The 27,853-nt window shown below is 40.1% G+C and overlaps 1 protein-coding gene across 1 annotated transcript in view; it reads left to right on the forward strand.

The window, feature by feature from the left end:
• The first annotated feature begins 5,713 nt into the window (after window positions 1-5,713).
• The window catches only part of LOC122788703 (myosin-4-like), a 103,232-nt gene continuing 81,092 nt past the window's right edge, over window positions 5,714-27,853 (forward strand). The window contains exons 1-13 of the mRNA XM_044055597.1: window positions 5,714-5,731; window positions 6,769-6,984; window positions 7,077-7,220; window positions 7,304-7,460; window positions 8,529-8,556; window positions 8,662-8,770; window positions 10,446-10,538; window positions 19,044-19,107; window positions 19,204-19,302; window positions 19,412-19,515; window positions 20,320-20,458; window positions 25,151-25,269; window positions 26,723-26,762. Of these exons, the coding sequence (XP_043911532.1) occupies window positions 6,781-6,984; window positions 7,077-7,220; window positions 7,304-7,460; window positions 8,529-8,556; window positions 8,662-8,770; window positions 10,446-10,538; window positions 19,044-19,107; window positions 19,204-19,302; window positions 19,412-19,515; window positions 20,320-20,458; window positions 25,151-25,269; window positions 26,723-26,762 (1,300 nt within the window). The 5' untranslated portion in view covers window positions 5,714-5,731; window positions 6,769-6,780. The remainder of the gene's footprint in view (window positions 5,732-6,768; window positions 6,985-7,076; window positions 7,221-7,303; window positions 7,461-8,528; window positions 8,557-8,661; window positions 8,771-10,445; window positions 10,539-19,043; window positions 19,108-19,203; window positions 19,303-19,411; window positions 19,516-20,319; window positions 20,459-25,150; window positions 25,270-26,722; window positions 26,763-27,853) is intronic.

A 27,853-nucleotide genomic window follows, 5' to 3' on the forward strand; every position in this document is an offset into this window, starting at 1 on the left:
TTCACTCAGAAATGCCATCTTCTTCTGAGACCTTAGCTAAAATGAAAGAGTCATTTCAATGAGAACAAAATGAAATCTCTATTCCCCAGCAAAGGTATTATGATTTGTTGTAAATGGATATTCCACAGCATGCAGGTGTTCCTCCTATTTATCAGCTTTCGAGACGTTTTCTTAACAGCTTGCAGCATGCTTGACAGTCAGACGCCTGCTCCTAAAAATCTAAGTTATACAAAGTATCCTAGAATCATAAATAGCTATTTTCAAATTCTAAAGCAGATCCTGCAGTGATTTCCTTATCTAAAATTTCTACTGCTAAACAGATTGTTAATGCTAACCCAATTCTCTCGAACAGGCTCACAGGTTAAAATATTTACTGGCTTCTTTTGAGACCATGAGAAAGTTAACTGTCAACCTTCTCTGTTCAAAAGAAAAAAAAATTGAGTGCCTTCATCGTATCTGCTTCTCATGCAAACAAACACCCTTTGATGTGTTCTTATGATTCTGTTGATACTGTCTCCAGAGCTGTTGTGACAGTGTCACTTATGAGAAGATTTGCTTGGTAACATTCTCAAAACTTAGCAGATGTTAAAGAGGAGATTTTACATTCTCCCACTGATAAGGTTGTTTTGTTTGACTCTCTTGCTCCTGAGGTACTTATAAGATTTGATGGAAGACAGAAATTGATTCAAGGGGTCACCCACATTTTCCAAATTTCCTTTTTTAAATTTAATACAAATTGCTCTTTCTAACTCAGGACCCTTTTTTAAAAAGCAATTCAAGCAACAAGGTGTTAACAAACAGGATTAAAAAAAAATTCCTAGAACCAATGACATTCCAAAAAGTCAAAATGAGTACTTGCCTCTTCAGGACCCTCACCCACCCTGGCAAACTTTCCCTCAATCTATGTCTGCATCTTCCAAAGCGACATCAGATTATCTCAAACAAATGGGTTCTGAAAATCATGCAACAGGGGTACAGATGGCATTGGGAGTTCCTGCCTCCTTTTCAGGGGATTCGTTCTCATTCTGTAAAACAAGCATCCCTCTTTCCTCCCGTTCTAGAGCAAATGTTGTCTCAGGGGGTCATAGAACTACAGCCCTTAGATCAGATAGGAAAATCTCTTTATTCAAGTATCTGTCTGGAAGAAAGGGAAGACAGAACTTTGAAACTCAATCTTTTAACAGAGACCTAAAGTTCAAAATGTTATCCCTTCAAACTCTGTTGCCTCTCATTCCGTTATTAAGTTTGAAGATTAAACTTAGATTTAAAAGATGCTTATCATTTCATTCCCATTAACAAACATTTCAGACATTTCTTAAAATTTTCTCTGTCTGGTTTATGTTAACATTTCTCTGTCTGACCTTTTGGTCAATCAAGTGCATCAATGGTATTTATAAATTGTCTGACTCCTGCAATTACTTAGTGCAGACATCAAGGCACTCACGTCTTTCCATATTTGGAAAATTGTTTTTGCAGCCTTTTTTCCAGTTGTCAGAATTCTCAGATATGCGTCAAAAAACCTCTGCTCAGTTCTGGTTTTCAAGTGAACTTTCAGAAATCATCCTTCATCCCTTCACACAGAGTATTTTTTCTATGATGTCTTCTAGATATTTCCCTCAGAAGAGTTTTTCTTCCATTGGACAAAGTAGAACTCTACAAAGAATTCTTCCTGAGCTTTTCTAATCCACCCCTGATATCTGCCAAGAAATTTCTCAGGATTCTGTGTTTCATGGCTTCTGTGATTGCATTGCTATGATTCCCTTGGTCAGATGCTATATGAGAAAAAAAATCAGTGGTACAGCAGATCGGTCTGATCTCAGCATCAACATGCTTTATCTTTTTGGATTACAGTGTCGGGGTTTGGAAGAAAAGATTTATTCTGGTGAGGGACCAGTTATCTCTCAGTTCAGATCTCCTCTTCTTCCTTCGACCTCTTCTTTAGTCGGTGACATCATATGCTTCAGACTTTGCTTGGGGGGGGGGCAGTATCAAGAGAGTTGAAAGTACAAGATCAGTTGAACAAGCAGGACAGACAAAAGCACATCAATGCTAAAGAAATGTCAGCAAAAATTAATGCTTTGAAAGCATTATATCATCTGTGGTCCCCAGGACCTTTTCGAGTTATCATAGACAAGACCACAATAATGTGCTATTTAAACAAATAAGGGGTACTAGGTCTTACTCGCTTTGCAGAATTGCAGTGATGGCGTGGAAAATGGCAACTCAGCTCAATTTGACTCTTCAGGCCACATTCATTGATCAGAGCAAAACAGTGTAGCAGACAAGCTGAACAGTACCAGACTCTCCTATCACAAATGTAAGTTACACCCGAGGGCCTTCCAGGAATTGATCTATCTGTAGGGAACACCTAAAATAGCTCTGTTTGCCTCCTTTCATAAGAAACAATAAAATAATTTCTGTTCCAGGATTCCTTGCAAATAGGCATGAAGACAGTTGACTTCTCATTCCCATGGATGGGGATGTTTCCGTATGCTTTTCCTCCATCTCCATGGATACTAAGGGTTTGTCTAAAGATCCAGAAGGACTCTCCAAAGATAGTGATGTTAACTCCCTTTTGGCCTAGACTACAGTCGTCCTCCCATTTGTCTGAAACTGGTGAAGGGTAATTAACACAAGCTTTCCCACATGCTGGATTTACTCATAGAATATAGGGGGTATTTGATACACCCCAACCTGAAAACACTTCAGTTGACTGCATGGATGATAGACTTTTGATAACCCTTAAGCACCCATCTCTGAGCATGAGCAACAGGTGCTAAAGGAGGCCAAAAAACTTGCTACTAGAAAATCCTTTATGCGTAACTGAAAGGATTTTCAGTTGTTGCCATTCTAAGAATTAGGACCCATTGAAGGCCCAGATGCCCCTGGCTTGACATTAATTGTGCAAGTTATTATCCTCTGGCCTTTATTACTCCTTCCTTATTCATATAGCATGATTACTCTTTCAGCTGTTTCTGTCTGTCTGCCTTTAGATCCCCTTTTTACCTGTCTTTAAGTGAAGCAGTGGCTCCTCCATGAGATATCAACTTTGTGCTTGAAAGGTGAACACTTCTTCCAATGGAACTAGCTCATCAGGTTGATTTGAGGTTCTTGACTTAGGAAGCTGTGTTACTCATTACGCTGGCTTCAGCAAGAGGAGTATCTGAGTTGCACACTCTTAGAGTGAGTCAGTTGAACCTCATTTTCCACAAGGACATGGTTTTCTAGAGGACAAATCCTTCTTTTATGCCTAAAGTGGTTTCAAAGTTTATCCAATGTCATTGTATTGATCATCTTCTATTCTTTCCAGAACCTAAAATCAAGCACACTCTAGATGTTCACAGGCAGCTCAGATACTACTTGGACACAACTAAATCCTCCAGGAAACCCAATCAGCTATTTGTATCCTATAATGGTAAGTAAAAAAAAAAGGACAACTGTGTCAAAGCAGACAGATGCAAGATGGTTGTCTCTTGCTATTTATTTTTGCCTATCCCACCATATTAACTACTTCCAGGTAGAATTAGGTCCCATTCTACCAGGATCTGGATTCTTCTGTAGCTTTCTGGAAAGGCAGGACTCTGCAAGTATCCTAGTGGCAGTAACTTGGCCCTTTGTATATACTTTCACAAAGCATTAGAATCTGGATTCTTTTTCCAGCTCCAGAACAAGGTTTATTATGACCATTCACCAGGGGATCCTGGATTCTTGAATTCCTTCCTTCTCCCTATATGTTCTTAAGCTATGGTAATCTACCCAGCTAGCTTAGGCTACTGCAACAATGATCTAATTTTGAACAGAGTTCAGTTGTGTTAGTAAACGTACCATAACAGTATATGTACTAATAGATCACTGTTATGTTGCAGTAGCAGTCCCCTCTCTAACATCCCCCTTGTTTTGTTTATGATGTACTACAAGGATGGGGATATATATCTATATCTATATCAATATTTAATCTCTATCTATATTATAGAGAGAAACAGATCCTACATGGCGTACACACACACATACACACACACACACACACACACACACACACACACACACTCTTTGAGTTGGGGGAGGAAACCAGACCACCCAACAAAAAAAAGACGCAGATGCAAGGAGGACATGGCAGCTCCACAGAGCAGGCACTCCAACTGAGAATGAAGTATTATGAAGCAGCAATGTTAACGACCCCAGCACTTGTTCAGTAATAAATAATTAATTGATAAGGGCTATAAGCAAGTAATAATGCCCAACAGGGTGTGTGTTACTGTGTAAATAATGTTCACCCTGGGATGTTATGAGGCCTGATGCTGCAGACAGAGGACGTCTACACTCCTGGAAGGGCTTTATTTACAAAGTAACACACACACTGGAGGGCATTACTGAGCTTAGAGAATGGTCTGTATATAAAATCATTGTGTTTTACTTACTATGTTATTATTACATTTTTTATATACTTTTTATTGCAAAATAGTTCCTCCGCCTAATGTTACTAACTTGCTGTAGTATATGTAAATGTTGTTCGAGGAAGTATTTTACATCCCAAATATAACACTTTCAAAAAATGAAGATATTTACTTCATGTTTTTGGTCCCTTACTCCTAAAATGTGTGTTTTGCTGCCAGTCATTAGAGACTGAAGTAACTATATACTGACATATATTTGAGTATCAGACTTTATTTCCTTCAGAAAAATACACACTGAAACAAATCCTGTTATTTAATTAACTTTGTAATTTTATAAGAGCAATATCTGTTCTTATTTTTTAGCTTTTGTTCCCCCTTTATTTTAGGCTTTATCCAGATGGTTTGAGTTGAGAGGTATGCAAACCTCTTAGCTGCTGCCACTGCTCGATTGCTCTCGCTCTTCAGACACACACACACACACACACACACACACACACACACACACACACACACACACACACACACACATACACCCGCTCTCATGCATGCAAGCACACATACACTCACACAGGCATGCAGGCAGAAACATAAGCATAAAGACACATATACACAAGTGCACACGCACACTTTTCTTTCTTCTTTATGTTTCGTTTACACTCACTAAACAGCAAAAGCGCTGCTTATTAAATGTGAAGTAATGGCGCAAATCAATTTCGCTCTGACTCTCAATCATGCATACACTCACATACACAGACATAACACATACAAACTTTTCCACTGGTTTTATTTATTTATTTATTTATTTTATTTTATACTCATTATACAGCAAAAATGCCGCTTAGTAGTGTAAAATAACAATGGCCATTAGCTTTCTTTCAGTCCAAGCTTCACAGCAGCTTAATATGCTCCCTTGAAGCAGAAGACTCATTTTTCAGTGAGCATTACCTGTGGATTAACAACCTGCTGGGGAACATTCATTCTCCAATCAGGGTGTTGGTGTACAGGTCGTCCATTCTCTTAAGTACAAATAATCTGCAGTGATGTCACCTGTCAGCATCATTAGGAGACTCTCCTTTTTAAATGGCATTTTTTGGTCAGTAACACTGCAGCTCAGTTGTATATGGTCTTACTCATGGTACACAAACAGCTTAGTGGTACATGGTCTTAACTCACAGTACATAAACAGTATATGAAAAAAAATGTGAGACTTAACTAAAGTAACTATGTCATTCATACTGAGATAATAAAACATCTGACTTTTGTTTACCATTTTTCTTTCATTTTTAGCTGAGAACATCTTCAGACCATCAACATTTCAGTAGTCTTGGTAACCCCAGGTGAGTATCTATGTGATGAGTACTAGGTCCATGTATGGGTGCATGAAGGTGACATGGCATTGAGAAGTGACCTAAAATAGTAATTGTTTATTAGAAAGAACCAGACTTTTGGGGTATCAGAGTAGTAGAAGAGGGTCACTTCCTGCTCAGGGCTGGAGACAAGGCTGCATCAGTTTACAAAAACCAGTAACGCAGCAGCAGGCATGCGTTAGCCCAAGTGTGTACAAAATGTGAGAGTACATGGCAGTGCTAAAGCAACAGGCGCAATGATAAAAACAGGAATGCAGTACAAGAAATAAAAGTGTGATTTCATGTAACTTAGGTAAAAGGTAAGACACAACACTGGTACTACAAACGTCAATACAGCACCGATTTTTTATACAGGTTGCAGATAGTAGATACCAGAGTGCTCTTGGAATTAGATTAGAAGCATTATGGCAAATGGCAGAGTGATCTGAATATGTACCTACAGGAACAGAAAGGCAAGAAGGCATGTAGGGACTTTCCTGTACAGAAAACTATATACAATAGCTAGGAGCTGCGATCAGAGACTGTACAGATGGAAGCGCAGAGGCAATGCACAAAATGTTTTCTTTATGCAGAAAGTGTTTTGCTTACAGAATGCTTGACTACAGAAAGTCATGGGGCTAAAACTGCTGTGATTTTCCTATGTTCAGAAGCATAGGAATCTTAGGACAATTTGAATTCTTGGCATTCTGAAGCGTTAGATATGATCACTACAGAACAGCCTGGATATGTTGTAAAGTGTCCAGAAACTGTAGAGTATAAAGAAAACTGAAAATATATAAGCCTAACCATTCTTTGAAAATATGTAGAGACCATCATCAAGGTTCCTTCTCCTACTGTCTGAACCTAGTTCTAACAACATTCCCTGTCATTTTAGCATGTTTTTTGTTTGAGAGAATATATCAGAACTGAAAGACTGGTCATATGTTCTTACTATAATGTAAACTACCATGGTTTCTTTTGTATTCATTTATGCAGTTAGCATAAACAATAACTCTTGTAATTTACAGTGAGCTGCAACCATGAGTTCAGATGCAGAAATGTCTATATTTGGGCCGGCTGCCTCATTTCTCCGAAAATCAGAGAAAGAAAGAATTGAAGCCCAGAATGCTCCATTTGATGCAAAATCAGCTACATTTGTAATAGATGACAAAGTAGCTTATGTTAAGGGAGCAATCCAAAGTAAGGAAGGTGGCAAAGCTACAGTAAAAACTGAAGATGGAAAGGTAAGTGCAAATGTCTTCATTTTATTAGTTTTAATTCTGGTTTATGCCAAGTTTGTTATAACCTATTAAACAAATATCCTTATTGTTTAAAGACTGTAACAGTTAAAGATGATCAAGTCTTCCCACAAAACCCACCCAAGTTTAACAAAATTGAAGATATGGCCATGATGACTCATCTCCATGAACCAGCTGTGCTGTATAACCTCAAAGAGCGTTATGCAGCCTGGATGATCTACGTGAGTAAAATAAAATAAAATAACTTCTCTATCAAACACTTTTTAACTGCTTGTTTTTAACTGTTGACATTCTCCTCTTTCAGACTTATTCAGGCCTTTTCTGTGTCACTGTTAACCCCTACAAGTGGTTGCCAGTGTACAATCCAGAGGTGGTTGCTGGGTACAGAGGAAAGAAGCGTCAGGAAGCCCCTCCCCACATCTTCTCCATCTCTGACAATGCGTATCAGTTCATGTTAACTGGTGAGTAACTTGTTTGCAATTTGTATTTAAATGTTAATTTACAGCTGCATTACTTCTGTTTAAAAGACACTAAAATGAATCATAACCTCGAGGTACAACAGCAAAGAAAATATTAATACATCATCAGAACTATGCATTTTTTGAGAACTCTATAAAACGAACATTTTTTTTCCCATTCTTACTTAAATGCTTTAAGAAATGAAACAACTGAATTTGTGCTATAGTTTGACATATACACTCTATATATAAGATGCATGTCAAATCCTCAGCAAGTCAAATGGCATCAGAAATACTCTGTCTAGGGATCTAAACCTCTTCTGCAATATCAAGAGATTGGCTTGGAAGGGCAGGTATCTCATACAGCATACCACTACTGTGAACAGACTCCCCGTCCAAATAATACTACTGTGAACAGACTCCCCGTCCAAATAAATCAGAGTTCATCCCTGTCTATAATCAAGTGAACTTAGCTCTATGGATGGGAAACAGAATATTTACCCCAGGTCTACCCCCTGTCCTACTAATAGACAGATGCAGCTCCTAAATGCTTTATACCACACATGGGTCCCCTCAAATTTTTCTATGTTATGATCTCAGTTATTCTCATTAGGGGTAATATATAATTATCAACCATGGGATGGGTAAGACCAATCTACAAGCAAATGGGATGGATTATTTTGAACACGTAATGGGAAATTGTCTAGGCTTAAAATGGCCCAGAAGGGCAGGTAGCCTACTACTTACCTATGGATGCCTGCTTAATACAGGATGTAGTTCTATGCTATGTATTTACATAATGATGCTTTAATAAAAGAATGAATGCATATGGTTGCAACAACAGAAGCAGTACAGCTACATTTAGTTATCTTGTTCAAAGACGTGTATTTATCACTGTGAATGTAGGTTTATGCTATGCTTGTATATCATGTTGCAGTATGTCAGTGCGAAGCTGGTAGCAATTTAGTGAAACAAATCTGCAAGGCATCTTATAGTAAATACTTGTATGCAAACAAATACAACTGGTTCGTAACAAACACATATTTACAAATGTACCTATTTCCTTGGCAGATCGTGAAAACCAGTCAATCCTTATCACGTAAGAAATTACTTTTATAGTTGAGAAATTCAAATTGTCATTCAAATTACATTTGCACAAATGATCTCCAGTGACTGCATTTTTATTAATCCTTGTTACATGTAGTGGAGAATCTGGTGCTGGGAAGACTGTAAACACAAAACGTGTCATTCAGTATTTTGCAACAATTGCAGCCCTGGGTGAAAAGAAAAAAGAAGTTGAGGCTCAAAGTAAGGTAAGAAAATTGACTCACTTATACAATTACGAAGAAATAAAAAAATTGCAACATTCTGATCACAGATAATTTGTTATTTAAATTATTCTGCATTATTTAATTTCTTTTTTTTTTTTTTAAAAAAACATTATTTAATTTCTAAGCATTTTCTCAAGCAACAAAGTAGTCAGCTGGAAATACAGAGTACACTACATTATTTTTCAACATTTTCAATGAAGAAAGGGAAGGGAGCAATATTATACCACTTGGATACATGCTTAAATGTTTTGCTAATGAGGTGAGAAGGACCAATGATTTAATTCACACCACTTCCCAGTCTGTATAAGACTCTAAAGGTGTAATTTAGCCAAGATGAAATGTACATGTAACACACTAAAACAGGTTTTCATTTTATATTTATTTACTGATTCTGAGTATATACTGATGCTGTAGATTTTGATAAATGCTTTGCCTGAGTGGGGTTCCCCTTGTCCCCATCCATTCCTTTGCTATTCTCTGTTATTTACCCTTCTTTATCTGTTTTAATCTAATTAAAGCAGTAAAATCAGGCTTTTCTTAAGTGGTCCTTATCTAATTGCAAAGACTAAAAGCATAAATTAAGGCTACATAAACAAGTGCTCTCTATGTATATATGGGCTGTACTACAATTCCCCAAGGTATAACTCATTCATTTTGGCCTCACATCAGCGAATACTCAAGTCATTGAGCATATTTCCTATTTTCTCCTAGGTACTGTACCCATGCATTTCATATATTTAACTAAGGGGATTTAGAGAGCTAGGGACTTTTGTTCCCTTGGTAAGAAGCAAGCTGACCTGTTGTAACTTATCAAGTTGAGCATTCTATGACTTGTAACTGACTAATCATAGTGGGACGGTATGTATGCATGTGTGTATACATACATGCAAAAATAGATATAGAGAAAATGCATATATGTGTATAAATATGTGTGAGTGTGTGTTTATGGTTACTATGCAGTTTGTTGACTTCACAACTGGTCAATATTCTGCATATATTTTTTTTAATTGAAAGCAAGATTGATAGATTGCTACTGTAGTTGAGTTGTGTTATGCTGACTATAACAGTATAGTGAGGCATTCACTGTTCTCACGGCTGCATGACCATGCAGTAGATAAATATAAGTTAGGGAATATTGGGTAAAATTGCCACATCAGGGGTTATAGGGTGAAGCTCCCCACATAAGGCATGCCTTTCTGTGTTAGCAGTGTGCATGTATTTTAGTAGTTAGATCATGTTAATGTTAGATAGGAGGTTAAGTGTTGTGCATATTGCATGTGGGCAATGACGTGTTCTGCTTGTATGGGCGGTGGCAGGTATGTTCAATAGTTTTTTTTTGGTGGTGTGTAATTCAATATATTTTATAATATATTCATACTTCGGGAAAGCGAGACAGAAAGTGGGCAGAGTTCAAAGCAGACATCAGTAGCCACATGTAGCCTCTGAAGGGAAAAAACTACAGGTGATAATCAACAGAGATAAAACCTGGCATACATTCGGGTATCAGATACGGATCTAAACATTCAGAATTTATAGTATAATATCCATTGCTTAGCTAGTAACATTATATCACACAGTTGACAGACATTTGGATAAATAAAGATTGTTCTGAACTGACTTTAATATTAATGATGGTATTTTTTTTTTAATTTTATAGGGAACTCTGGAAGATCAAATCATTCAGGCTAACCCACTGCTGGAAGCATTCGGTAATGCCAAGACCATTAGGAATGACAACTCATCTCGCTTTGTAAGTTTATGAACTAAACATTTTTGGATTACATCAGTTGCTGCAGTATTAAATGTTTTTTCATACTGGAATTTCAAAACATATAAGAATAAAATAACAGTGAAATTATTAGTTTCATGGCTCCACACATGAAGTAACAGAAGCTGGTGTTGCTTAAGGCTTTTAAATTAGTGAATAACTCTTGCTTCGAAACAGAACAAAAAACAGATATAATGTATATTTTATTCTGTAACTTTTGGACTGTATTCAAATAATTCAGCTGTATACAACTACTGGCACTGCACTGCTGTGGTTTAAGAACACTACATTGCTAACCAGCAATTCGGAGACATGCAACATGGAACAGAGGCTCATGAGACGCTTAGTATCGCCTCTGAATCAGGCAATTATCATGGTTATAACAACTGTGCTAGTGTTCTCCCTACTGACCCTTGCAATGCTATTGCATAGAACAGGCATCAACACACACAGCGCGCACACACACACACACACACACACACACACACACACACACACACACACACACACACACACACACACACACACACACACACTCTCTCTCACTTCTAACCAGCTGTGGCACTGGCAGCCCTCCTCCTGACATGGACAGCAAGGTCTCCAAGACTAGCTTTCAAGGTTAACAAAGAAGCATTTGCTCAACCTGTAGTGGAACCTGATTTTTTGCCTATGGAATAAATTACCACTACAGATTAAAAAAGAACTTATGTACCTACCATAACGTCTCATGTGAGCTGTCCATCTTGCCTTCAATCTTTACTGATGGGGTTCGGAACCAGTTCCAACTCGGCCGTTTATACAAGCTTGATGTCTTCAACTTGCTCGTGGCTAATTCCCTATTCCATGATGCTTTACTGCCTTCCCCAGATCTTGTTTGCCTGTGTACAAACACACACACACAGATATATATATATATATATATATATATATATATATATATATATATATATATATATATATATATATATATATGTATATATATATATATATATATATATATATATATATATATATATCTATATCTATATATACTCACACACACACGTTATGGTAGGTACATAACTTCTTTATGTGAAGTTGTCATATCTCACTTAGAACCATCTTCTTGGGTGGCACATGGGAGTATTTTCTTCAGAACAGTGGACCCGAAGGAGGCCCTGTCCCTGGAGGCCAAATTTATTTTGTAATGAGTGATAAAGGTATAAGACATTTCCAAAGCTGCCACTGCACAAATGGTAGCTATTGTCAACTTGGCACTAAAAGCAGAAGAGGTGGAAACTGGTCTAGTAGAGTGAGTCTTTATTTTCTTTGGCAGTTTTTTATTCACTGAATTGTAAGTGAATGAAATGCAGTCTGATAACCACCTAGATACAGTGGTTTTTGCTACTGATACACATTTCTTGGCATCTGAAAATGAAAAATTAGTTGATCAGACTTTCTACATCCTTTTGTTCTGTGCAAAGAGAAATGTAATTGTCTATGAACATCAAGTTGGTGTAGCATATATTCTGCCTTATTCCCATATTTTGGGGAAAAACTGGTAGGTCTATGGATTGATTTAGGTTGGACTCTGAACATACCTTCAATAGGAAAGATGGGTTTGTACGTAATGTTACCCTGTCATTGTAGAACAACAGGTAAGGGGGTTTGATCGATAATGCTTGTAGTTCTGATACCCTCCTAGCTGAGGTGATGGCTACCAAAAAGATAGTCTTCCATGTCAAAAAATTCAATTCTCATGATGATGCGGGTTCAAAAGGGGGGAGAATTATCCTAGATAGAACATTTAGATTCCATGGTGGTAGTGAGGGCTTAATAGGTGGTCTCAAAAAATAGTGCCTCTCAGAAAGGCTTTAGAAAGTCTGTGGGACATAATGTTTGGTGCATCATTTCTAAGGTGAAAATTTGAAATTGCTGCCAATTGAACTCAGATAGTAGCTGCAGCTGCCCTCTCATTAAAACATTTTGTCAAGAACTCCAGAATAGAAGCTATAGATGCTAAATAAGGGTCAATATGATTCTCTAATGCCCAAACTGAAAATCTTTTCCATTTGCTAAGATATAACCTTCTCGTTGAAGTCTTGTGAGAAGAAAGTGTTGTGCAGCAGATGAAAGATTTTGTAGCCTGGCTATATCTGGAATCGGAGCAGCGAAGCTGTCAACTTGAGGGTTTGAAGGGATGGATGAGGAACTCCCAATGAATGATTCAGAAGATCCGGCACTTGGTCCAGAATCCAAGGTTCCTCCTGAAGATGAGGCCGCAAAAAAGGGGAACCAAATTTGATGAGGCCAGTAAGGGGCTATTAGTATCAAGGTCCTTCCCAATGTGTTGGCGTTCTGGAGAACTTTGGGTATCAATGGAAATGGGGGAAAAGCATAGAGGAGACCCAGGGGCCAATTGTGTACAAGTGCATCCCTTGGTGGTTTCCCCAGAGGGGGAATTAGGGCAAAGCAGCTGCTGCATTTCTTGTTCGTTGCAAAGAGATTGCAGCAAGGCTGGCCCCATTTTTGGAAAATCATTTCTGCTACTTCTTGCTTGAGAGACCACTCTTGTGTCATCAATATTTCTCTGCAGAGTTTGTCCGCTATCACATTGGATTCCCCCAGGATGTGGGTTGCTATCAGAAAGTGTTGGGAGGACGTTGCCCACTACCATACTCTCAGGGCCTCTCGACAAAGGGGATAAGATTTGATTCCTCCCTGCTTGTTTATGTACCATACAACGGACATGTTGTCTGTCTGGATTGCAATTGTTCCTAAAGTGAGGGAGTCCTTTAATGCTTGCAACACTAGAAGCACTGCTCTCATCTCTAGGACATTGATATGCAGGTGGGCCTTGTGATTCTGTCGCATGCCTTGTGCTGTTCTTCCCTGATAATGACCCCCCCCCCCGCCATCTGGGAAGGATCCGTGGTCCCCGTGGCTAGGAGAGCTGGGAGAACAGGTCGGCCTAATGTCACTTGGTCTGAGTGAAGCCACCAATGTAGGCCTTTCTTGCAAGATTCCGTCAGCATTATTTGGTGAGACATTGGGAGTTCCTGCATGGACCACTGTGTAAAAAGAAGCCATTGTAGACTTCTCATGTACATTCCAGCTAGAGCAATTACATTGACTGCTGCTGCCATCGTGCCCAGTACTTTCAAAACTTCCCTTGCTTGAGCTTTTGTTCTGCACAGAAGATCTAACACTTATGCTGGAAGGGCCTGTATCCTTTCTATTGGAAGCTTTACCATCATAGTAGAAGTGTCTAAATCTGCGCCTTTAAAAAAGATATGTTGAGATGGCAATAAGGCAGATTTTTTGTAGTTTATAGTAATCTCCAAATGGGCAAAAAGCTGTAAGGTGGTGTCTTTTGCTTGTATTAGTAAATGCTTGGTGGTGATGAATAGGAGCCAGTCGTCTAGGTATGGAACCACTCAAAATCCTGAACACCTCAGGTGAGCCATGACCACTGCCATACATTTTATGAACACTCTGGGGGCTGTAGTGAGGCCAAAGGGCAGAGATTGAAACTGGTATTGACTGGCTCCCATCCAAATCGTAAATAACTCCAGAATGGCCTGTCCATTTTTATGTGGTAGTACACATCCTGGAGGTCTACAAAGCACATCCAATTGTCTTTTTCTAGAAAGAGAAGTATCAACTGCAGTGTGACCATCCAGAACTTTGTCTTTTTTACTGATTTGTTCAATCTGCTGAGATCTAAAATTGGTCTCCAGTCCCCTGTTTTTTTTGGAACCAAAAAGAACCTTGAGTAAGTCCCAGATCCTATCTGGTCTGCAGGGATTGACTGGATGACTCTTTTGTTTCTAGCAACTTCTGAATTTCTATGGTTGCTTGATCCCTGTGACTGTGTGGAATGTCCAGGATCCTTTTGCTTTGTGGAGGTGTCATGGAAAAGGGTACTGTGTAGCCTCTGGATATGATACTTTGTACCTATTTGTCTTTTGTTATTTTTAGCCAGGCATCTGGGTACAAAGATAAATGACCCCTGACTGCCTCCAGAGTATGACAGGTGAGCCTCCTTTCAGGAAGGGCTTACCAAAGGATTCTCAGTTGTCCTTATTCTTCAGACCCCCCTCTGCCACGTTGCCGGCATCTTCCATTATTACCTCCTCGGTTCACCACGTGTCTGGAAAAGCTCTCTGGGATTTCCAAAACCACATCTTTCCCCACTTTTGACCCTTGGGATAGGGTCTAGAAGGGGTGGAAAATTGTACTCCGAAGGCAGAAAGAGTTTTTCCTTCCTGTTCACAGCTGGATAGTGTCTCCTTGACTTTAGGCCTGAACAGATACAAGCCATCGAAAGGGGTGTTAACAAAGGATAACTCGAAGGGTTTTGCAAAATTACACAAGCTCATCCAGGAATGTCTCCTAAGGACTATTCCTGAACCCACTGGCCTACTCGCTCTATCGGCTGTATAAGAAACTAGCATCATGGATGAGTTCACTATGGAATTAAGAGTGGAGAGCTGGAATGATACCTTATCTGCTATCCCCTCTGCTACTGAACCCTGAAGAGTATCTCCAAGCTCCTTTAGAAGATCTCTTTGTAATATAGTGAAGTGGGTTAAGTAATTCAGAGACCTGAGAGTAAAGGTCACCGAAGAAAACATACGCTTTCTGTATCTGTCCATCATGCGCAAATCTTTGTTCGGAGGATGAACAGAAGTGGAAGTTTCCAACAACTCTTTCTTGGTGGCTGTCACTACCACCATAGCATCTACTGGAACACCTTTTGTTAAAAAAGTTTTATCTTCCAGGGAAGTGGTAAACCTATTTGGCCTCATAGGGACAGGCTTCTCTGTGTCTGGAGACTCCCACGCCTTCTGACATAGTCTATAAGCTCATCAAAAGGCAGAGACACCCAAGTGGTGGAAGGTCGAGACCCGAAAGACTTCAGGTAAACAGACTCCTCATCAGAAGGGGTGATGGCTTCCAGCTCCCTCTCTGTTTAAGGATCTCTAGGATGTCATCAAAGGAGACATCCTCAGAGGGCAACCGTGGGGACCCTTCTGAATCATCAAGGTCTGTGTCTGACGTGATTGACTCCTGCAGGGAGTCCAAATGCTTCCTCTTGCATGCTCTCTTCTGGGTGACCTCTTCAGAAGGGTATTCCTGAGGGGTTTTGGAAGAGCAGGGTTCACCCAACGGGGCATCTGAGGCTCTGGATCTCTGTGCCTGTGTGTAATCAGTTATGCGGAGAGGGACACCGGTGCCCTATGGGGTGGAATGGTTCAACCCGAATGTGGGGGTGCCTCTAAGGATAGTGCTCTTCTCATAGGCTCGAAAGCACCCTGCCCATGATCCGAGGAAAGCCTTGGCTCTGAAGAACTGGAAGTTCTCCCCAGTACCACAGAGGTAGGCACTGAGGCAGAGGTAGGAGCCAAACTCACATGCTCCAAGGCCCCGAGAGGCAGGATCAGATCCGAGAAAATCTCGGCTCTCCTCTCCTCTCCAGACGCAACTGGTGAATGTTGACTCCTAGACCCCTTGGATGGCACCGAGTATTTGGAGCAGTCAGGGCCAAAGATCCTGCAGCTGGTCTCGGCTTCAACGGTTCCACCACAATCAGCTCCATGCATTCTGGCTCCAATCCCGCAGCTTGGGTCGGAGGAGGAATAGAAGTAGAAGCGACAGGTCTTGTCAGTTCCGAGGCCCTCTGGGTTGGTTCCAATAAAAGTTTTGCCAGTGCCGGTGTCCTCAATAGTCTCTGCACCATGCAATCCACATCCAAATCAGAGAGGCTTCTAGAGGATTGAGATGAAGGGGCTGAGGAAGCTGTAACTTGCAACAGTGGAGACCTCAAGATACCTGCTCTAAAGCAGGGGACCGGCTCCTAACTTGCAAATCCAATGGCTCTGATACCAGTGGAACCGAAGTAGATGGTTCCTCGGAACCAATAGGTCTGGAAACTGCCGGAGACATCCTAGTTGCTTTCTTTAATGGCTCTGATCCTTCTGAGGTAGAAGAGGATGACCTTTTTGAACTTAGTCTTGTCAGATGTTGGGGAAGTAGAGTTTTTATAGGAACTTTGGCCCTGTTCTAGACATTCTGTAAAGGAAGATTTAGCGAGTCCTCTCAGCATTAATTTAATTTATTTTTCCTTTCATGCAGTACCCTTGAGCTGAAGGAGTGGCATATGGCACATGACTCCTGTAAGCTGACTGCCCCCAGGCAGTAAACACCGTCTGTGTGCCCATCTGTGATTGACATCTTTTGGTTGCACTTAGGGCACTTTTTGAAGCCAGAAGGTGTACCTTCTTTACCTTGCTTAGACATTATCACAGAGGACTAGAAACAACAATATAGTCCTGACAGTTCTCTAATTTAGACGAGCTGGATTCAACTACGCAAAACTATCTAAGGATAAGCACTGAAAAAGAAACACACAACAAGGATTTTAGTCCTATAAATGTTAACACTAATAAAAAAAAAAAAAAAACCTTTTTTTCTTTTCTTTCTTCTTTTTTTTTTTTTGACACAGAAGAAGAAGAAAAAATGCCCTCTAACTTAAATGGGCTCTGCTCTAATAAAAAAAAAAAATCGAGCTAAAGTGTTTAACTAATGACAACCACACATATGAAGAAAAGGGAGCCCTCTAACTTAAACAGGCTCTGGTGCTACAATATAGGAAAGGGTAACTTATACAACTAAAAGCACACTTCTAAAAACTACACAAAAAGCAAATGCGACTGACTAATGGAACCAACAGTCTAGTCGCAAGCACACAGAGAAAAGAGAAAAGGTTATAGTAAAGGGATAAAAAAGAAACTTATGTAACAATTTTTTATAAGGCAAATATTTAACAAGTTTTAACAACTTTCAAGGCAATTTAACTAAGTAATACAACTTGAGTAAACGAGATAGGGGGGGAAGTAGGCCTAAACGCAAAACGGTCAGGAAAAAGGTAAAAAAACACTAACTAGCACAAACAAAGTTAACTAACTATGCACTCTAAGAAAAACACACTAATATGAGCCAAGTATATTAAAAGGTAGTAAAACATTTTAGAAGAAAATGTATTCAACTTAGCCAGAACTAGAAGAATCACCCGATCAGTTTCGGCAGCAACTGAGATCTCGGGAAGGCACTAGAGCATCATGGGATAGGGAATAAGCCACGAGCTAGTTGAAGACCTTGAGCTTGTGTAAACAGCAGAGTTGGAACCGAGGATCGGTTGCGAACCCCATCAGTAAAGAATGAAGGCGAGATAGACAACTTCACATCAAAGTACTAACTCATCTGCCTTTAAGGTTAGTCTTGATGATTGTATGGATAGATGGTAATTTATACAAGGGTTATTATTTAGAGTTTTGCTTGAATTTGGGAGGCAGGTACTTTTAAGTACTTACAACGAGTGGCTAGAGCTTTTAAGTATCTACTTAAAGGTGTAGATGGCTAGGCCTCATATGATCCCTGTGACTGTTTGCCCAGTATTGTTCCTAGGTTCCTATGGGTGAATGCCAAAAAAGACTGCATTCATTTTCACCTCTCAGCACTGAAATACAACAGTAGAGCTTGCTTTTGAATTGCTCTACCATGGTACTTCAATTCTGAAGTAAGACTTTGGGGAAAAGCTCATAGCCAATTTACATTAGCTGTGCCCCTGGACTGCTGTATGTCCCTGCATTATTGTCCAATAGACCAATGTAGTACTACCAATCTTAAGCTTCAATTGCTGCTGTGTTACAGTGGTCTCTGAATTGAAAAGATGTAGCACACTGAGCAAATCTACAGGAAACAGGTTTGTGCAGTGCACTGCATATTATTTCCATAACATGGAGGTCTGTGACCATTTACTGTTGTCTTACAGTATCTGCTTGCTGAATGCAATTTTTACAAAAGTATTCCATTTAGCATAGGGCTATGGTTGGGATTATACTGTAATTCTGTGTTTTTGTTCTGACTTGAAGTGTGAGAAGCAGTGCCATATTTTCCTATATATTTTGCAGCAACACTAAACAGGACCACTTAGTTTCTAGACATATGCAGAAAAATTTTTAGACGCAGGAAAATATCTACAAATGAATTTGAAAAGCTTTATCAAGAAGTTTTAATAAAAAAAGTGTTACACAGTCATTACCTGCTGAAATGAGCTAAGTCAGATAGTAATAAGTGATTTATTTGCCACATTTAGGAGGTATCAAGGATATACCTCGAGTTCACATATGTAAGCCTTCTGCACTGTGTCTCACACTATACATAACAATAATCCACTTTGATGGCAGAAAGACAGCATGTATCGGTATGGAATGAGATCATACAGTGTTAAGCAAACAAGAAAGGTAAACTTAGTACATTCAGGAAAATATAGAGCAGTTGCTATAAGAAAGGGCGATTCAGTTGGAAGCATTGGTCAGGGCTATGATCCCTTAGAAGTTTTCACCAAAATAAAGGATCATCAGGATTAATTTTCTTTGTACAAGTACAGCTAGTACAATCCTAGGTTACCTCATGTAATTGTTAAGTTTTGACCTCCTTTAGGGTAAATTTATTCGAATCCACTTTGGAACCACAGGAAAGCTGGCTTCTGCTGATATTGAAGCCTGTAAGTATTAATTTGAAATATGTACTGCATGTTATAATTGGAGATATAAATTACAAATAAATGGTACACTCATATTTCATAATCTGCTTACAATAGACCTTCTGGAAAAATCCAGAGTAACATTCCAGCTGAAAGCTGAAAGATGCTACCATATCTTCTACCAGGTCATGTGTAATAAAAAGCCAGAACTCATTGGTAGGTACAAAATAATAAATGAATGCTTGTGTGCTTTATGCTTCCATGAGTTCTGCTTCTGAATTAGATTTAACTAACTGATTCATGACAATTTTTAACTATTTTTCAGAGATGCTTCTGATTTCCACTAACCCATATGACTTCCCATATGTGAGTCAGGGTGAGATTACGGTGCCAAGTATTGATGATGCAGAAGAGTTAATGGCGACAGATGTAAGTACAATAGTCATACACTTTACTAATTAAAATCCAACAACTAAAGTTCATATAATTAATCTATAGCTGCTGGTGATACAGTAAAATAATGTCAGAAAAACTGGACAAATGTCAGTTTATTCATTTCTGTTTCACTTCTTAGGCACTTTGCTGTGTGTCATCTGTCTGGTGCGTTTACTCATAAGCACAACATGTATATTCACATTTAGCACTGTATGTAGTACCCTGACAGTATCTCCTTCATGGACCAATGTGTCTGTAGCATCAGTCACCTACAGGGCTGAAGCTGTTAGCATGACCAGTTTGCCTGGGTTCGTCTAGCAGCATGGACTATACTGGACCTGGTGGAGGTGAATGGGAAAGGAGTAGCTATTATTTCTTTGCCCTATCTAATGGGGAAGAACAATGTGTGTGTGTGTTTGTGTGTGTGTGTGTCCCACTGGGAGATTCAGTGGGACAAGGGATATAGCAAGAATGAAATAACAGCTGGGCTGCCAGTAGGAACAGTACCTTGCATGAGTGGACATCTCTATGCTGCAACAATTGTAACCCCCCTCCCCGAGCTGTTTCCAAGATGTACAAAGGGAGCTTAAACTCATATGGATAAAAGACCTGACAAGAGTATGTCTAATCACTGCTAGCCTTTTACTACACAGGTAGAATCTCTAACCAGTCATGGGGGAACCAGACTGCCTGATGGGGAGAATCAACAGAACTGTGTCTGCATGAACAATATTATATTAGCTTACAGTATTATATTCTATGTGCAGAAAACATTCTAACATGATTTCCAATACACAGGGTGCCATTGACGTCCTCGGCTTCACCCCAGAAGAAAAAGTTGGCATCTACAAGCTGACAGGTGCAGTGATGCATTATGGGAACATGAAGTTTAAGCAGAAACAGCGAGAGGAACAGGCTGAGCCGGAAGGAACTGAAGGTACTGAAATTCTGATAGAAAGCACAACTGAGTAATGTCCTTGTTTTAACAACAAAGGAATATATAACCACAGAATGTGCAGTTTTTCACCTTTATATTAAAGTTATTTTTACTTGTTTTATTTATTTTACTGTGACTGGGAGTGTTCATCTGGGTGTTGCCTACTTTCAGTGGCACCCTCAAGAGAAAAGTACGAAGGTTACATGTAATAGTATAACAATATAAATACAATTTAAACTGACAACATAACAATATTACATTAGCACTGTGGCATGAGATTATAAGTGCAGTTCAATAGACAATTACATAAGTAAGGGTCCTAAGCCATTCCCTAGGCCACATCCATGATTTATGGAAGCATGAATTGCGAGAGTTTTAAATCAGATCTTCTTCCTCTTCTTTTCCCAGTTAGGGGTCGCCACAGCAGATCATCTGTCCGCTCATGATTGGCAGTGGAGTTTTACAGTGTCAAGTTGCCAGCCCAGCCCCCAACCTTCCACAGAAGGCACACACACACAAACTCACACCTAGGGCCAATTTAGAGTGTCCAATCCATCTACTGCATGTCTTTGGGATGTGGGAGGAAACCGGAGCACCCGGAGGAAACCCACGCAACCACAGGGAGGACATGCAGACTCTGCACAGAAGGCACCCTAGCCGAGAATCGAACCAGAGAACCTCTTGCTGTGAGGCGACAATGCTAACTGCTGCACCACCGTGGCCGCCCTGAGTTTTAAATCAGACAATTTGCAATAAAAACGTTAATGTAATGGGAAAACACAAACTTACTTTTTTCTTTAAACATTAACTCACATATATAGTGCCCCCCATAGTGCCTTTTTTAGGCAAGGCTCAAATTCGAAACCTACCACCCTAGAACACAAAAAAGGAAAAAAACTAAGGGTAATGCTGCTCAATGCCAGAAGTCTCAATCTCAAGATGCACGCACTCGAGGCCCTTCTCAGTATGGAGAACATAGATGTCTGTGCTGTGACTGAAACCTGGTTCAAGGCTCCAGAGAGCACCCCGGCACTATCAGGTTTCACCTCATATCATGCGTTCCGGCCCCAAAATCCGGACAACACCAAGAAGGGAGGGGGGGTGTCTATATTCATCAAGGACACCCACACCTCAAGGTTGGTGGCAACGCACGATGCATCGGAGTCCATCCAGGTGCAATTAACCATAGGCAAGACTGCTCTGCAATTTGTAGCATGTTACAGGCCACCCTCTCAATCTCAGGAACCTCACATAGCTTTCCTGAAAACACTGGAGGGGATAAATGTATCTCCAAACACCATCATACTAGGTGACTTCAACTACCCAAATATAGACTGGGATCACTACTCAAGCCCCAACACTCTATCCCAAAGGTTCCTAGAGTTCATAAACTCAAATGCCATGGAACAACTAGTCACCATCCCCACAAGAGGAGAAAACATACTAGATCTCATCATCACGAACATGGGGTCACAATGTTCAACACCGGAAGTATACCCCTCACTGGTGAGATCAGACCATAAACTAATCTCACTGGAAGTCTACATCCCGCCCCCACCTGAGATAAAAAAGACCACAGTGAAGAACTTCTCAAAAGCCGACTTCACACTTCTAAAGACTGGTGTGGTCTCTTTTAAGGCCCCTGCGGAAACCATTACTCAAGCCGCTGAATCACTTACAAATGCCTTCTACCAGCACCTACAGGACTGCATGGATCAGGCAATCCCAAACAAAACAAAGACTCTTTGTACCAAAGGCAAGCGTCCAGTCTGGTGGACCCCAGCCATAAACAAACTCTACAACAAAAGGAGGAAGCTACTACAAGATAGAGCAAAATCCTTAAAAGGGAAAACACCTTTGATCATTATAAGTAAAAAACTAAGAGCTCTCATAAAATCATCCAAGGCAAATTTTGAGAGAAAAGTCGCTAAGGACTCAAAAGACAATGATAAGGCCTTCTTTAGCTATGTTAGAAACCTGGGAGGAAACTCCCAGATATGCTCAGAATTAGTTCAAAATGATGTAAAAATTACTGAACCTACAGACATTGCCAACATACTGGCTGACAAGTTCAGTGCAAACTTCTCTCCCCCCCTCCCCCCCAAAAGGTGAGATATCTATACCAGTGGATTGTAACCCCCAAACAACTCTTCAGCTCAAGTGAGAAATGCTCTCTCCAAGGCAAAAACACAGCATCCATGGGACCAGATGGTGTCCCCGGTTGTGTGCTCCACGAACTCAATGAGGAATTAAACCCGCAGTTAGGGCAGCTGTTTAATCTTAGCCTCACCTCAGGATACGTGCCTAAGGAGTGGCGTACGGCAACTGTGGTCCCACTTCACAAAGGCGGTGCCTCCACCGACCCTGGAAATTATCGTCCCATCAGCTTGACAAGCCTGATCTGCAAAGCTATGGAGAGGATCATAATGGAACTCATAAATAAAGACATAGGGGACTTGCAGACTTTGGATCCGACCCAGTTTGGCTTTGTCAAAGGCAGATCATGCCTTTTAAACTTGGTTGACTTTTTCGAAACAGTCACCAAGGCCATTGATGAGGGAAAGGCAGTCCACACAGCCTACCTCGACCTGGCAAAGGCTTTCGACACAATACCCCACTCAGGTATCATTGAAAAACTCATCAGCTTAAATGTAAACCCATACGTCACAAGATGGGTTGCAAACTGGCTAAGTGACAGAACCCACAGGGTCAGAGTTGCTGGCGCCATGTCAGACTCAAAGCCTGTCACAAGTGGTGTCCCACAGGGCTCAGTCCTGGGCCCACTCCTGTTCAGCATCTACTTTTCAGAAGTACAAGCAAACACAGGAGGATTATGGCTGACAAAATTTGCAGATGACTGCAAACTGGGCGCCATAGTTGAGAACACATCTGACACAGATATCCTTCAGAAGGGTCTTATAGAAACGGATAACTGGTGCCAGAGCCATGGCCTAAAGTTAAACGCCAAAAATGCATAGTCATACCCTTCGGGAAAAACAAGGTTACCCCTAGCTACCATATAGGCGGCAACCCACTAAGCACAGAAGAGGTTATCAGGGATCTGGGGACCCAGGTTGGCAGTAACCTTTCGTTTGACACTCACGTTGCCAAAGTAGTTAGGAAGAATTTTTACATTGCCCACCTGATCATGAAGGGATTCACATCTAGATCAAGGCAAGTCATCGTCCTCCTGTACTCATCACTCATCAGACCAATGATTGAGTACAATGCCCCATTCGGAATGTATCTGACACGACACCTGAAGCAACTGGAAAAGCCCCAAAAGTTCCTCATCAAAAGGATAAAGGGTCTCAAAAATATGTCCTATGCTGCCCGACTGAAGAAACTCCAGCTCTATTCAGTCGCTTACCGTCTGCTCAGAGGTGACCTGTGCCTGACATACAAGGCCATGTCCAACCCAAAATTGATGAACATGCTTCACCTCAAAAATCTAGATCCCTCAGAACTACAAGGGCCGGAGACTTAAACCTTGACACGGTTATTAATAGGACGTGCTGGAGGGACAGATTCATCACCCAGAGACTCCCTATGCTGTGGAACAAAATCCCGGTACATGTGAGGCAGAGCACCTCGCTGGCTTTGTTCAAGAGAAATCTTGACCAATGGATGGGAGATGGCAGATATACCCCAGGGATTATATCAGTGTCACTGCTTGACAGAGGCTAATGGGCATAGTATCCTCCAAACTAAAGGGGTGGCGAAAGCCACAAAACTCTGGGCTAGGCTTATAAATGCCCTTGGGCAGATAGCCTAGTATGAACCTATGAACCTAATATGCAGATCAATGACATTTGCATTGAGCTTACATATTATTAATCACAGTCTTAATTGCCAGATTTCAGCTAAAGAACTTTAGTTAGGGGTCTGGCTTTATTATGACTCTCAGCCACCATTTGGAGTTAGGTACACAGTATCTTATGTGAGACAAGCCTTCCATGAAACAACAGCATCTGTGTTTAGTTCTTCCAAGACTGTCTGGGTCACTAAATGAATACGTATCACTGCTGTGACATTTGGACACCTGGCCATACCTGGTGCACAGTGATTTCAGTAATATCCCTGACTTAGAAATGCTGGACAAACTGGTATTAATCACTTCCTGCACAGCCGCACACATTAAGTCAAATATCAGTGCTCCATGCAGTTGTCCTAGGAAGAGTCTTTACTTCTTAATATTTGTCATAGTGGCACATGGAAAAGAGAGTACTAGAAAGTCTTACCTTAGATATTTGCTAACATAACATACACTGGGGCAATAGCTGGCTAACTTTGAAGGCACAGCAATAGTTTTATAATACAAAAATCAGTGGCTTTCTTTTAAGAAAACATCTATTTTAATAAGGCAAGTGTTTAATAGTATATTAGAAATTATGTGATTTAATTAATGCCTTTAAGAACTGTTTCATTCAAACATGATTTATAAAGAAGTTAAGGCTTTCTAAAATTAAACTGAAAGGTAATATGTATGCAGTATAATTTACTATTAATTATGGTACAACATTTTCAAAACAAAAAAGTGAATCATAACTCAGTTTCAAGAGAAATGAGTATGCTGAATTTCAAGAATAAGCTTACAGAAATGCATACATAGTATAGCATTAAGTACCTTAAATTGTGTACTTAAATTACATTTCTATAGTGTGAGAAACTTGAACCTTTTTTTTTTCACAGATGCTGACAAAGCTGCTTATCTGACGGGTCTCAATTCAGCAGATTTACTAAAGTCATTGTGTTATCCCAGAGTAAAGGTTGGAAATGAATTTGTAACCAAAGGGCAGACTGTCCAACAGGTATTTATATAATTGGAATGTTAACATGATATTACCTACTGTAACTATTAGATAACAGAATTAATGAGCAGTCATCATTTGGGACCACAGTGTGGAGAGATGATTGGTTAAGTGCTGCTGGGAAGTAAACAAACAGCACTGTAGAATGTAATTATAGTTTTATTAACAGTAGCTACACTGTGGCACTGCCAGATTGTATCTGAGAGAATGCAGAAAATAGCCTACTGGAGAAATGTTAGTGCATCAAAAGAAAAAAAAATAGCATGTAAAGTCAGTACTGGAAACAAATAACTGTTTAACAATGCACAAAATGCATGCAAAATACCCATGGACAAAATGTAATCCACAATATGTTGAAAATAATTATTTCTTTATTTTGTCTACTATTTGTCTGTTAAGTCAGTGAACATCTATTTTAGCTGACTGCTATTTTATGAAAAGAAGGATTATTTATTTATTTATGTATTTCTTGATTGATGGATTGATTTAAAAGTTGATGACTGTGGTAGACGATTGATCCCACTGATAAACATATATTCAGTCTCATCCCTGATGGAGAAAAAATCACAAAATGTACTGCATGAAAAATAAGAACAGGCTGTACAGGTGTTCTTACAGATGTTCATCAGTTCAAACACGGAATTAATTCTACAGAAATTAAACAAAAAGAAAGTTATGTCTTACCATAACTTTCCATCTGTGTTATTGATCTTCATCTCTTCTGGACTGATGGGTTACAGTTTCAATCCTCGGAACCAATCTGGCCAGTATATAGCTCATGCCAGCCAAAAACTCTCGAGCTAAAGTCTACCCAGAATGCCATTCTCTACATTACCTCAGATCATGTTTGTAGACTTATAGAACAATAGATGGAAACTAATCCAAATGAAGAAGCCATGTCAAAGGAGTATCCTAACAGAAAACCCAGGACAAAAGATCCCTCTGTCAGGAATCCACAGGGAGGGAAGGAGGATGGGATGTCAAGAACAGATGAAGATTGACAACATCAATGGAACATTATGGTAAGACATAACTTCTTTATCTGATGTTGTCAATCTTCATCTATTCTTGACTGATGGGACAGAGACCCCAATTACTTTAGATCCTGGGTGGCCCTATGGAAAGGTATTCCTGAGAACCATAGAACCAAAGGCAGCTCTTCCCTTGGAGACCAAAACCAATTTATAGTGAGTAATAAAGGTATGCAGAGTAGTCTATGTTGGTACTGCGCATGTTTCACTCATGGAAGCTTTAGAATGGAAAACAGCTGAAGTAGCCATAGATCTGGTGGAATGTGCCTTCACCAGCATTGGAAGCTTCAGATTCTTTCTGTTATAAATGAAAGTAATGCAGTCTCTTAAGCATTTTGATAAGGTAACCTTAGAGATGGATTTTCCTAAGGTTGAGCCAGAAAAGGAGACAAATAATTGCTATGATCTCCTGAATTCTTTAGCAATATTCACCTTTCTTGGAAAAAGTTGGAAAGAACACAGGTAAGTCTATGGCTTGATTAATGTTGGACTCTGAGTCCACCTTCAGAAGAAAGGATGGATTGGTCCTGAGTGTACTCTGTCTTTATGAAAAATTAAGTAAGGGGACTTTGAACATATTGCTTGCAATTCAGAAACTCATCTTGCAGAGGTTACAGCTATAAGTAGTAGCATTTTCAAGAGAGGAACCTTAAGTCACAATTCACTGCTGGTTCAAAGGGGGTAAGTACCAGTGATTGCAAGACAACAGTCAGGTCCCATGGTGATAGAGGATCTTTAAATGAAGGCCTTGAATGGATAGTTCCCTTGAGGAAGATCTTACATAGTCTTTGTGAAATTAAGGGGAGATTTCTGAAGCCATTATGAAAGATGGCAGCTAGAATGACCTTAATAGCAGTAGTGGAAGCTCCCTTACAAAACAGACTGGTCAAAAATTCTAAAACTTTTCTACCGGGACCGAAAAGGGGTCAAGGCCATTATCACCAGCCCAGATCGAAAATCTCTTCCATTTACTGAGGTAGAGATTCCTGGTGGATGGTTTATGGAATGCCAGCAAAGTTCTTCATATTGCAGATGTAATGTCATTATGCCTAGTGATTAATGGAAATGAAGGAACCAAGCAGTGAGCTTGAGGCTTTGGAAAAAGATTGGGATGCACCATTCCCTGTGGATCAAAATCCATGGACAGTGAAGTAAATGAGGCTGCTTTCTTGAGGAAAAGAGGGATCAGAGGGAAGGGAGGAAAAGCATAGAGGAGACTCAGATGCCAATCAAGGAGAAGACCGTCTCTTGGGGACTCCATCAGAGCAGTGATCAGGGCACAGTATCTTCTGCACTTGTTCTTTTGGGGTGAAGCATAAAGGTCGTAACAAGGCTTGCCCCATGAATGAAAGATCTTCCTCGCTGTCCTGGGATTGAAAGACCACTCGTGAGACATTAGAATGCATCTGCTTAACTAGTCTGCTATCCCGTTTGGACACCCCAGGATGTACGTTGCTATCAGAAAATGGTTGGAGGCAATGGCACACTGCCACAGCCGGAGGGCTTCTCAGCACATGGGATAGGATTTCCTTCCCCCTTGTTTGTTGATGCAT

This window comes from Protopterus annectens, chromosome 14.part0 (assembly GCF_019279795.1).
Source record: "Protopterus annectens isolate FY-2018-M chromosome 14.part0, PAN1.0, whole genome shotgun sequence".
Taxonomy (NCBI): Eukaryota; Metazoa; Chordata; order Ceratodontiformes; family Protopteridae; genus Protopterus; species Protopterus annectens.